Source organism: Hyla sarda, chromosome 4 (assembly GCF_029499605.1).
Source record: "Hyla sarda isolate aHylSar1 chromosome 4, aHylSar1.hap1, whole genome shotgun sequence".
NCBI classification, from domain to species: Eukaryota; Metazoa; Chordata; class Amphibia; order Anura; family Hylidae; genus Hyla; species Hyla sarda.
This window is the reverse complement of record NC_079192.1, coordinates 189,221,679-189,234,753: the sequence shown is the minus strand read 5'-3', so window position 1 is coordinate 189,234,753 and position 13,075 is coordinate 189,221,679. Positions and strand designations below refer to the sequence as shown.

General features: G+C 49.1%; 1 protein-coding gene across 1 annotated transcript in view; it reads right to left on the bottom strand.

The window, feature by feature from the left end:
* The window catches only part of KCP (kielin cysteine rich BMP regulator), a 117,295-nt gene that overhangs the window by 22,144 nt on the left and 82,076 nt on the right, over positions 1–13,075 (bottom strand). Inside the window, exons 35-37 of the mRNA XM_056573113.1 lie at positions 12,857–13,036; positions 11,065–11,335; positions 4,037–4,119 (exon numbers count right to left, since the gene is read on the bottom strand). Of these exons, the coding sequence (XP_056429088.1) occupies positions 4,037–4,119; positions 11,065–11,335; positions 12,857–13,036 (534 nt within the window). The remainder of the gene's footprint in view (positions 1–4,036; positions 4,120–11,064; positions 11,336–12,856; positions 13,037–13,075) is intronic.

Genomic DNA, 13,075 nt, shown 5'->3' with positions numbered 1-13,075 from the left:
CCTGCCCCCGACCTTCTGCTACGTCTGACCTTGCTTCTGCCTACTCCCTTGTACCGCGCCTATCTTCAGCAGCCAGAGAGGTTGAGCCGTTGCTAGTGGATACGACCTGGTCACTACCGCCGCAGCAAGACCATCCCGCTTTGCGGCGGGCTCTGGTGAAAACCAGTAGTGGCTTAGAACCGCTCCACTAGCACGGTCCACGCCAATCCCTCTCTGGCACAGAGGATCCACTATCTGGAAGCCGAATCGTGACAGTAGATCCGGCCATGGATCCCGCTGAGGTGCCGCTGCCAAGTCTCGCTGATCTTCCCACGGTGGTCGCTCAGCAATCGCAGCAGATTGCCCAACAAGGACAGCAGCTGTCGCAGTTGACCGCCATGTTACAGCAAATTCTGCCTCTGCTACAGCAGCAACCATCTCCTCCGCCAGCTCCTGCACCTCCTCCGCAGCGAGTGGCCGCTCCTAACCTCCGCTTGTCCCTGCCGGACAAATTTGATGGGGACTCCAGACTCTGCCGTGGATTTTTGTCTCAGTGTTCCCTGCATATGGAGATGTTGTCAGACTTGTTTCCTACAGAACGGTCTAAGGTGGCGTTCGTAGTAAGTCTTCTTTCAGGAAAGGCCTTGTCTTGGGCCACACCGCTCTGGGACCGCAATGATCCTGCCACAGCCACAGTCCAGTCCTTCTTTGCTGAAGTCCGAAGTGTCTTTGAGGAACCTGCCCGAGCCTCTTCTGCTGAGACTGCCTTGCTGAACCTGGTCCAGGGTAATTCTTCCGTTGGCGAGTACGCCATACAATTCCGTACTTTTGCTTCTGAACTATCCTGGAATAATGAGGCTCTCTGCGCGACCTTTAAAAAAGGCCTATCCAGTCGCATCAAGGATGTGCTGGCCGCACGAGAGATTCCTGCCAACCTCCAAGAACTCATCCATTTGGCTACCCGCATTGACATGCGTTTTTCTGAACGACACCAAGAGCTCCGCCAGGAAAAAGACTTAGATCTCTGGGCTCCTCTCCCACAGCATCCTTTGCAGTCTTCGCCTGGGCCTCCCGCCGAGGAGGCCATGCAAGTGGATCGGTCTCGCCTGACCCAGGAAGAGAGGAATCGCCGTAGAGAAGAAAATCTCTGTCTGTATTGTGCCAGTACTGAGCATTTCTTGGTGGATTGCCCTATCCGTCCTCCACGCCTGGGAAACGCACGCACGCACCCAGCTCACGTGGGTGTGGCATCTTTTGCTTCTAAGTCTTCTTCTCCACGTCTCACGGTGCCCGTGCGGATTTCCCCTACAGCCAACTCCTCCATCTCAGCCGTGGCCTGCTTGGACTCTGGTGCCTCCGGGAATTTTATGTTGGAGTCCTTTGTTAATAGATTCAGCATCCCGGTGACCCGTCTCGTCAAACCGCTCTACATTTCCGCGGTCAACGGAGCCAGATTGGACTGCACCGTGCGTTACCGCACAGAACCCCTCCTGATGTCTATCGGACCCCACCACGAAAGGATTGAGTTCTTCATTCTCCCCAACTGTACCTCTGAGGTCCTCCTCGGTCTGCCTTGGCTCCGGCTTCATTCCCCCACCATTGATTGGACCACCGGGGAGATCAGGAACTGGGACTCTGCCTGCCACAGGAAGTGCCTCTCCCCCCCTCCCAGTCCCATCAGGCAAGCCTCTGTGCCTCCCCATGGCCCCCGTCCTGGTGTCACACTGCCCCGTGCCAGGCCTCGCCCTCTGCCCTCCCTCCCCATCCCCACTCCTGCTGTACTGCCTGCCGTTGAGGAAACCCTCCATTCTTTCCAGGTGTCCTCATCCCAGGGGAGGCAGTTACCGGACAAAGAGAAGGGGAGACCTAAGGGGGGGGGTACTGTTACGCCTAGCGCTCCGGGTCCCCGCTCCTCCCCGGAGCGCTCACGGCGTCTTTCTCCCTGCAGCGCCCCGGTCAGTCCCGCTGACCGGGAGCGCTGCACTGTCTTGGCCGTTGGGGATGCGATTCGCACAGCGGGACGCGCCCGCTCGCGAATCGCATCCCAGGTCACTTACCCGTCCCGGTTCCCTGCTGTCATGTGCTGGCGCGCGCGGCTCCGCTCTCTAGGGCGCGCGCGCGCCAGCTCTCTGAGACTTAAAGGGCCAGTGCACCAATGATTGGTGCCTGGCCCAATTAGCTTAATTGGTTCCCACCTGTTCCCTGCCTTTATCTAGTCTCCTCCCTTGCACTCCCTGGCCGGATCTTGTTGCCTTGTGCCAGTGAAAGCGTTTAGTGTGTCCAAAGCCTGTGTACCTGAACTTCTGCTACCCATCCTGACTACGAACCTTGCCGCCTGCCCCCGACCTTCTGCTACGTCTGACCTTGCTTCTGCCTACTCCCTTGTACCGCGCCTATCTTCAGCAGCCAGAGAGGTTGAGCCGTTGCTAGTGGATACGACCTGGTCACTACCGCCGCAGCAAGACCATCCCGCTTTGCGGCGGGCTCTGGTGAAAACCAGTAGTGGCTTAGAACCGCTCCACTAGCACGGTCCACGCCAATCCCTCTCTGGCACAGAGGATCCACTATCTGGAAGCCGAATCGTGACAATTGTTTGTAAAAGTTTCCCTATGGAATATCTAGTAGTAGAAAATTAAAATCAGCTAGACCCACGTTAAAGGGAACAGAATTATGTCACAGAGCATAAGAAAAGAAGGTGGGCAGATTTACACACACACACACACACACACACACACACACACACATATATATATATATATAATGTATTTTTTTTGTATAAAAAGATTCAGTATCAGTTATAACTTGCAACTATGCAACTTATTGACTGAAAGCTCTGCTCATTCTGGGCCATTATGAAATGCTGTTTGCAGATTTCAAAATGACTGTCTCCATAATGTAGACAACAAGTTGGCATGACTTATGAGTAAATTACCCACAAGGGTATAAATGTTGAAGATGTCCCGTATTAGGCCACAGCACCACAAAGAGGAGGGCGGCTGAGACCCAGGCTTGGCCAAATATGTCAATAGCCGCTCAGCCAATTACTAGCTGAGACGGGACACCGCTGTGATTGGCTGAGCAGTTGACATATTGGGTCCCAGCACTTGGAAGGGAGAGCACCAAAGACTCCGGGGAGGAAAGGTATGTACACCATTTTTTTTTATAGCAGACACCCTGAGCATCTTTATAAAAAACAAAACCTTGTTATAAAAAACAACAAAACATGCCAGGACAAAATATGGCCTACTCCATCTAACTCCAAATGATCAGGTGTATATTAAACAAAAAGTAGAGAATATTTATGTTTATATAGGACCACATGGAGGCTGTAAAACCATGTGGTTCCCTAGGGCACTGTATAGTGTACTGTGCACTGTTCTAAAGATTCTGTGCAGGCAGCTCTGCCATGTATGTGGGGTCTTTGTCATAATATGTACATACTGGCCCTAATTTACTATTGCAAACCCGACATGTTATGTCGGGTTGTGAGACCGATTTTGCGCCAGAATTGAAAAAACCCAGAGTAACTCTCCATTTTGCTAAGAAAACACAAAAAAGGGGCCATCAGGGAAAGGGGGCGTGGTCACCGAAAAGGGGCATGTTCCCAACATTTTCCCAAAAACCCAACATATTTACTAAGGTTTCCACAGAAAATGTGGTGGATTTCGGCTGAGGAAAACCTGACAGATCAGAACATGTGTAAAAAAAAAGCAAAATATAGGGAAAAGTGCAAAATGTAGGGAAACCTTAGTAAATACTGTGGAAAATAAATTGTAGGGAATTAAAACCCATAAAGAAACCTACACAACACTCTTAGTAAATAAGGGCCACTGCGTAGCATATATCTAATGTTGAATATGTGCCATAAATTTTATATTCTAAATACTGACTTCTATAAAACTGAAATTACAGCTGTGTAGCACAATGTTTCCTATAATATATCCTTTGTTCTTATAAAACCAATTGCTCAATGCTTACTGTTAATATAGTCACATTTATTGCAGCTACATATAGATATGGGTAAGGTACAGTATATGACAATTGGTCTAGAACTTACTATGCATGTACATTGCAGACATGGATCTAAGGCGGGCACCCAACGGGCACCAACACTGTACTCTTTTCCTTCATAGTGACACACTGAAAATAAATGACATGCAAAAAGTATTGTTACTGAGGGAGATCAATACCTTTATGTCTGTTCATATGTATATTTTAGAAAGGCAAACCAGTCTCTTAGGCTGGGTTCTCACTACAGAATTTTTGAGCGGAATTCCGTTTTGAAATTCCGCTTGAAAATTCCAGTGCAGAGTTTTCAAGGCGGACTTTTGGCCCGGAAAATTCTATGGGGACGGCAATGTCTGCGCTGTTCTAGCGTCTGCCCGCACCTGAAATCTCCGGATGGATTTCATCCAGCCAGAGATTTCCCAGTGTGAACCCGGCCTTATTGTGTGCATGGCCCAAAAAATGAGGGTCAACCTTTACAGGACCGATCGTTTTAGGCCAATAGGTTTCATATTTGGAGAAGACAAGATTTACAAGAGGTGTGAAAGGGGAAACGTTTCTAGCCCTGAGATGCACTTCTGTGTAGTAAACCAGTAGTAAAAAGAATGCATACAGGAACACATATAGATACTCACACAATTTATTATTGGATGTACCCTTACCTAAAGTAGTCGAACTCCTAGCACAACACCACTAGAAGCCTTGTATACACAAATCAATATACATGCTGACCTCACGGTCTCCTATACACCAGTATAACAAATGTTTTTGGAAGAATAACTTCATAGGATAGGAATATAAAAGCTGGTGAAGCTTGTGGCACAAACTGGGGAAAATAAGAGATCCATATGCTGTTGAATGAACAGACGCGAACACTAAGGGGGAGATTTATCATTGCTTTTAGAGCATTTTTTTTGTCTATGTTTTGGCGCAGTTCAGGCGCAAGCAGCATATTTTGAGACTTTTAAGCGCCTTTTGATATAGACAGTTTTACTCTTTTTATCTTCCCGTAGAACTTTTTCTTTTTGACCATGCAGTGGTCACGTATTTATCATTTACGACTTTTGTCAAAAGTCGCTATTTTGTGCGCAAAGGTACTTTTTAGGCGCAAAGCTACACCACCTACCAGTAGGCTTGAGAATAATTTCTACCTTCCACAATTCACCCTTCTATGACACGTGCTCAGGAGCTGAGCATGGGTTACTGTCACGATGCCGGCTGGCAGGAGGTGGATCCTCTGTGCCAGAGAGGGATTGGCGTGGACCGTGCTAGTGGACCGGTTCTAAGTTACTACTGGTGTTCACCAGAGCCCGCCACAAAGCGGGATGGTCTTGCTGCGGCGGTAGTAACCAGGTCGTATCCACTAGCAACGGCTCAACCTCTCTGACTGCTGAAGATAGGCGCGGTACAAGGGAGTAGACAAAAGCAAGGTCGGACGTAGCAGAAGGTCGGGGCAGGCAGCAAGGATCGTAGTCAGGGGCAACGGCAGGAGGTCTGGAACACAGTCTAGGAATACACAAGGGAACGCTTTCACTAGGCACAAGGGCAACAAGATCCGGCGAGGGAGTGCAGGGGAAGTGAGGTATACATAGGGAGTGCACAGGTGAAGACACTAATTGGAACCACTGCGCCAATCAGTGGCGCAGTGGCCCTTTAAATCGCAGAGACCCGGCGCGCGCGCGCCCTAGGGAGCGGGGCCGCGCGCGCCGGGACAGGACCGAGGGAGAGCGAGTCAGGTACGGAAGCCGGGGTGCGCATCGCGAGCGGGCGCCACCCGCATCGCGAATCGCATCCCGGCTGGAGGCGGTATCGCAGCGCACCCGGTCAGTGGATCTGACCGGGGCGCTGCCGTAGCGAGGATGTTGCGAGCGCTCCGGGGAGGAGCGGGGACCCGGAGCACTCGGCGTAACAGTACCCCCCCCCCCTTGGGTCTCCCCCTCTTCTTAGAGCCTGAGAACCTGAGGACCAGACTTTTATCTAGGATATTGTCCTCAGGTTCCCAGGATCTCTCTTCAGGACCACAGCCCTCCCAGTCAACTAAAAAAAAAGTTTTTCCTCTGACCTTTTTGGAGGCTAGTATCTCCTTTACAGAGAAGATGTCCGAAGAACCGGAGACAGGAGTGGGAGAAATAGGTTTGGGAGAGAAACGGTTGATGATGAGTGGTTTAAGAAGAGAGACATGAAAGGCATTAGGAATACGAAGAGAAGGAGGAAGAAGAAGTTTGTAAGAGACAGGATTAATTTGGCACAAGATTTTGAAAGGACCAAGATAGCGTGGTCCCAATTTGTAGCTGGGAACACGGAAGCGGACATATTTAGCGGAGAGCCATACCTTGTCTCCGGGAGAAAAAATGGGGGGAGCTCTTCTTTTCTTATCGGCAAACTTTTTCATGCGCGATGAAGCCTGTAAGAGAGAATTTTGGGTCTCTTTCCATATGGTGGAAAGATCACGAGTTATTTCATCCACAGCGGGCAAACCAGAGGGCAAAGGAGTAGGGAGGGGGGGAAGAGGGTGACGGCCGTACACCACGAAAAATGGGGATTTGGAAGAAGATTCAGAGACTCTGAAGTTGTACGAGAATTCGGCCCATGGTAGAAGATCTGCCCAGTCATCCTGGCCGGAGGAAACAAAATGCCGTAAATAATCACCCAGGACCTGGTTAATTCTTTCTACTTGCCCATTGGATTGAGGATGATAAGCAGAAGAAAAGTTTAATTTAATCTTGAGTTGTTTACAGAGAGCCCTCCAGAATTTTGACACGAATTGGACGCCTCTATCCGAGACGATCTGCGTGGGCAACCCGTGAAGACGAAAAATGTGTACAAAAAATTGTTTTGCCAACTGAGGCGCTGAAGGAAGACCAGGAAGAGGAATAAAATGTGCCATCTTGGAAAATCGATCAACGACCACCCAAACAACAGTGTTGCCACGGGATGGGGGTAAGTCTGTAATAAAGTCCATACCAATCAGAGACCAAGGCTGTTCGGGGACAGGCAGAGGATGAAGGAGACCAGCAGGCTTCTGGCGAGGAGTCTTATCCCGGGCACAGACAGTGCAGGCCCGCACAAAATCAACAACATCCGTCTCCAGAGTCGGCCACCAATAGAAACGAGAGATGAGTTGCAAGGATTTCTTGATGCCCGCATGGCCTGCGAGATGGGAGGAGTGACCCCATTTGAGGATTCCGAGGCGTTGGCGTGGAGAGACAAAGGTCTTCCCTGGAGGAGTTTGCCTGATGGAGGCTGGAGAAGTGGAGATCAGGCAGTCAGGAGGAATGATGTGTTGCGGAGAGAGCTCTACTTCCGAGGCATCCGAGGAACGAGAGAGAGCATCGGCCCTAATGTTCTTGTCGGCAGGGCGAAAGTGAATTTCAAAATTAAAACGGGCAAAGAACAGAGACCACCTGGCCTGGCGAGGATTCAGCCGTTGGGCAGACTGGAGATGGGAGAGATTCTTGTGATCGGTGTAAATGATAACTGGAAATTTTGATCCCTCCAGCAGATGCCTCCATTCCTCAAGTGCTAATTTAATGGCCAGTAGCTCTCGATCCCCGATGGAGTAGTTCCTCTCCGCCGGAGAGAAGGTCCTAGAAAAAAAACCACAAGTAACAGCATGCCCGGAAGAGTTTTTTTGTAGAAGGACCGCTCCAGCTCCCACTGAGGAGGCATCAACCTCCAATAGGAAGGGTTTAGATGGGTCAGGTCTGGAGAGCACGGGAGCAGAAGAAAAGGCAGACTTGAGCCGTTTAAAAGCGTCTTCCGCTTGAGGAGGCCAGGACTTAGGATTGGCATTCTTCTTGGTTAAAGCCACGATAGGAGCCACAATGGTGGAAAAATGTGGAATAAATTGTCTGTAATAATTGGCGAACCCCAAAAAACGTTGGATAGCACGGAGTCCGGAGGGGCGTGGCCAATCTAAGACGGCAGAGAGTTTATCTGGATCCATTTGTAGTCCCTGGCCAGAGACCAAGTATCCTAGGAAAGGAAGAGATTGACATTCAAACAGACATTTCTCCATTTTGGCATAAAGTTGATTGTCTCGAAGTCTCTGAAGAACCATGCGGACATGCTGGCGGTGTTCTTCTAAGTTGGCAGAAAAAATCAGAATATCGTCCAGATACACAACAACACAGGAATATAAGAGATCACGAAAAATTTCATTAACAAAGTCTTGGAAGACGGCAGGGGCGTTGCACAGGCCAAAGGGCATGACCAGATACTCAAAGTGTCCATCTCTAGTGTTAAATGCAGTTTTCCATTCGTCCCCCTCCCTGATGCGGATGAGATTATAAGCACCTCTTAAGTCCAGTTTGGTAAAGATGTGGGCCCCTTGGAGGCGATCAAAGAGTTCAGAGATAAGAGGTAGGGGGTAGCGGTTCTTTACCGTGATTTTATTAAGTCCGCGGTAGTCAATGCAGGGACGTAGGGAGCCATCTTTCTTGGACACAAAGAAAAATCCAGCTCCGGCAGGAGAGGAGGATTTGCGGATAAACCCCTTTTTTAAATTTTCCTGGATGTATTCAGACATAGCAAGAGTCTCTGGGGCGGACAGAGGATAAATTCTGCCCCGGGGTGGAGTAGTGCCCGGAAGGAGGTCAATAGGACAGTCATAAGGCCTGTGAGGAGGTAAAGTCTCAGCTTGTTTTTTGCAAAATACGTCAGCATAGTCCATATAGGCCTTAGGGAGACCGGTTACAGGGGGAACCACAGGGTCACGGCAGGGAGTACTGGAAACCGGTTTAAGGCAGTCTTTGAAACAAGAGGTACCCCAGCTCTTGATCTCCCCTGTGGACCAATCAAGGGTAGGGGAATGGCGTTGAAGCCATGGTAGTCCAAGGAGAATTTCGGAAGTGCAATTGGGGAGGACCAAAAACTCAATTTTTTCGTGATGAGGTCCGATGCACATTAGGAGGGGTTCCGTGCGGTAACGCACGGCACAGTCCAATCTTTCATTGTTAACGCAATTGATGTAGAGGGGTCTGGCGAGACTGGTCACTGGGATGTTGAACCTGTTGATGAGAGAGGCCAAAATAAAGTTTCCTGCAGATCCGGAATCCAAGAAGGCCTTAGTGGAGAAGAAGAAGGTAGAGGCAGATATCCGCACAGGCACAGTAAGACGTGGAGAAGCAGAGTTGACATCAAGGACTGTTTCACCTTTGTGCGGAGTCAGCGTACGTCTTTCCAGGCGGGGAGGACGGATAGGACAATCCTTCAGGAAGTGTTCGGTACCGGCACAGTACAGGCAGAGATTCTCCATGCGGCGTCGTGTCCTCTCTTGAGGTGTCAGGCGAGACCGGTCAACTTGCATAGCCTCCACGGCGGGAGACACAGGAACGGATTGCAGAGGACCAGAGGAGAGAGGAGCCGGGGAGAAAAAACGCCTCGTGCGAACAAAGTCCATATCCTGACGGAGCTCCTGACGCCTTTCGGAAAAACGCATGTCAATGCGAGTGGCTAGATGAATGAGTTCATGTAGGTTAGCAGGAATTTCTCGTGCGGCCAGAACATCTTTAATGTTGCTGGATAGGCCTTTTTTAAAGGTCGCGCAGAGGGCCTCATCATTCCAGGATAATTCGGAAGCAAGAGTACGGAATTGTATGGCGTACTCGCCAACGGAAGAATTACCCTGGACCAGGTTCAGCAGGGCAGTCTCAGCAGAAGAGGCTCGGGCAGGTTCCTCAAAGACACTTCGAATTTCCGAGAAGAAGGAGTGTACGGAGGCAGTGACGGGGTCATTGCGGTCCCAGAGCGGTGTGGCCCATGACAGAGCTTTTCCAGACAGAAGGCTGACTACGAAAGCCACCTTAGACCTTTCAGTAGGAAACTGGTCCGACATCATCTCCAAGTGCAGGGAACATTGTGAAAGAAAGCCACGGCAAAACTTAGAGTCCCCATCAAATTTATCCGGCAAGGATAGTCGTAGGCTGGAAGCGGCCACTCGCTGCGGAGGAGGTGCAGGAGCTGGCGGAGGAGATGATTGCTGAAGCTGTGGTAGTAGCTGCTGTAGCATCACGGTCAGTTGAGACAGCTGATGGCCTTGTTGCGCTATCTGTTGTGACTGCTGGGCGACCACCGTGGTGAGGTCGGCGACAACTGGCAAAGGAACTTCAGCGGGATCCATGGCCGGATCTACTGTCACGATGCCGGCTGGCAGGAGGTGGATCCTCTGTGCCAGAGAGGGATTGGCGTGGACCGTGCTAGTGGACCGGTTCTAAGTTACTACTGGTGTTCACCAGAGCCCGCCGCAAAGCGGGATGGTCTTGCTGCGGCGGTAGTAACCAGGTCGTATCCACTAGCAACGGCTCAACCTCTCTGACTGCTGAAGATAGGCGCGGTACAAGGGAGTAGACAAAAGCAAGGTCGGACGTAGCAGAAGGTCGGGGCAGGCAGCAAGGATCGTAGTCAGGGGCAACGGCAGGAGGTCTGGAACACAGGCTAGGAATACACAAGGGAACGCTTTCACTAGGCACAAGGGCAACAAGATCCGGCGAGGGAGTGCAGGGGAAGTGAGGTATACATAGGGAGTGCACAGGTGAAGACACTAATTGGAACCACTGCGCCAATCAGTGGCGCAGTGGCCCTTTAAATCGCAGAGACCCGGCGCGCGCGCGCCCTAGGGAGCGGGGCCGCGCGCGCCGGGACAGGACCGAGGGAGAGCGAGTCAGGTACGGAAGCCGGGGTGCGCATCGCGAGCGGGCGCCACCCGCATCGCGAATCGCATCCCGGCTGGAGGCGGTATCGCAGCGCACCCGGTCAGTGGATCTGACCGGGGCGCTGCCGTAGCGAGGATGTTGCGAGCGCTCCGGGGAGGAGCGGGGACCCGGAGCGCTCGGCGTAACAGTTACAGACGGTGCGAGGTACAGAAAGGGTCCATGGCCACTCATTTGTAGTGTACGGTCCTTTTTTCCCTCGTTTAAATCACAATTCACCAGCTTTTATTCTCACAGCCTATGAGGTTCCTTTTTCTTTCAAAGAGATATTTAAGTCTTGTAAACATGTCCAATCCATTTTGACTCATCTCTACTAGACATTTATTTTCAAGGAAAAAAAACGGACCATTATACAGCACCAAAACTTTACCTGGGCACTCCATGCAGCATTGACCAGGCTTGCTAATTGGGTTGGCACAGAAGACTTGAGGACACACTACATGGGTGCATGTGACACTGCCTTCCAAACACACACAACGGAGACATGGGTCCGACACGGAGTTAAATGTCTGATGGCTAGAGTATTCTTTGCTCTCATAGAGGCAGCGATCACACACAGGACAGCAAGGAGACAATTTGGAGGGTACTGGATGGCTGCAGTCTTTTTCACATTTAACACGTTGGCACGTCACCATCTCATTCTAAAGGAGATCAAATAGTTTGAATTAATAAAAGCTACAACTTTCAAGTATAGTATCTGAAATTATTTTTTGCATTCATCTGTGATAAGATATAAAAAGTATAGTAACATTTGTTATAGCATTTTTATTTTATTTTATCTTTTATTTTATCTAGCCCCTTAAGGACCCCGGGGGTTTTCTGTTTTTGCATTTTCGCTCTTTCCTCATTACCTTTAAAAAATCATAACTCTTTCAATTTGTCACCTAAAAATCCATATGATGGCTTATTTTTTGCGCCACCAATTCTACTTTGTAATGACTTCAGTCATTTTACCCAAAAATCTACGGCGAAACGGAAAAAAAAATATTGTGAGACAAAATTGAAAAAAAAACCCGCCATTTTGTAAATTTTGGGGGCTTCCGTTTCTACACATTACATTTTTCAGTAAAAATGACACCTTATCATTATTCTGTAGGTCCATACTGTTAAAATGATACCCTACTTATATAGGTTTGATTTTGTTGGACTTCTGGAAAAAATCATAACTTCATGCAGGAAAATGTATAAGTTTAAAATTGTCATCTTCTGACCCCTATAACTTTTTTATTTTTCCGCGTATGGGGTGGGATGAGAGCTCATTTTTTGCGCCGTGATCTGAAGTTTTTAGCGGTACAATTTTTTGTATTGATCAGACTTATTGATTGCTTTTTATTCAATTTTTCATGATATAAAAAGTTACCAAAAATACACTATTTTGGACTTTGGAATTTTTTTGCGTGTACGTCATTGGCCGTGCGGTTTAATTAACTATATATTTTTATAATTTGGACATTTCTGCACGCGGCGATACCACATATGTTTATTTTTATTTACACAGTTTGTTTGTTTTTTATGGGAAAAGGGGGGTGATTCAAACTTTTATTAGGGAAGGGGTTAAATGATCTTTATTCACTTTTTTTTCACTTTTTTTTTGCAATGTTATAGGTCCCATAGGGGGCTATAACACTGCACACACTGATCTTTTACATTGTTCAATGCTTTCTCATATGAAAGCATTGATCAATGATTCTGCCGCTTGACTGCTTATGCCTGGATCTCAGGCACTGAGCAGTCATTCGGCAATCGGACACCAGGAGGCAAGGTAGGAGACCCTCCTCGTGTCCTGCAGCTGTTCGGGATGCCGCGATTTCGCCGCGGCAATCCCGAACAGCTCCCTGAGCTAACTGGCATGGTTTCACTTTCACTTTAGACGCGGCGTTCAACTTTGAACGCCGCGTCTAAAGGGTTAATAGCGCCGCACTGCGATCAGTGCCGTGCGCTATTAGCCACGGGTCCCTGCCGTTGTTAGAGGCCGGGCCGTGGCCCCACGTTATAGATCGGGACCGGACTCATGACGTACATGTGCATCATGAGTCCTTAAGGGGCTAGTGTTTAATGTCTATAATAAGAACATGCACACTTTTATTTTAACATTTACAACTAAAATTTGAGAAAATAGATTATTTTTTTTGAACAGGTACATACGCATAGCATAAACTCACCCTACAGGAACACTGGGTACAAATATCTCCAGGCAGTTGGAAATTTTCACCATTCTGATAGACCTTTCCATTGTGCTTACATATTCCTGTGCAGCGCGGGCAGCACTCCCCTGGTGGAGTCACGGGATACAAGCAGGACACTCGTGGACAAGAAGCAGACACACAGGTAACTTCTCCATTCTGCAAAACACAAACAACACACAGACACTGACATCACTA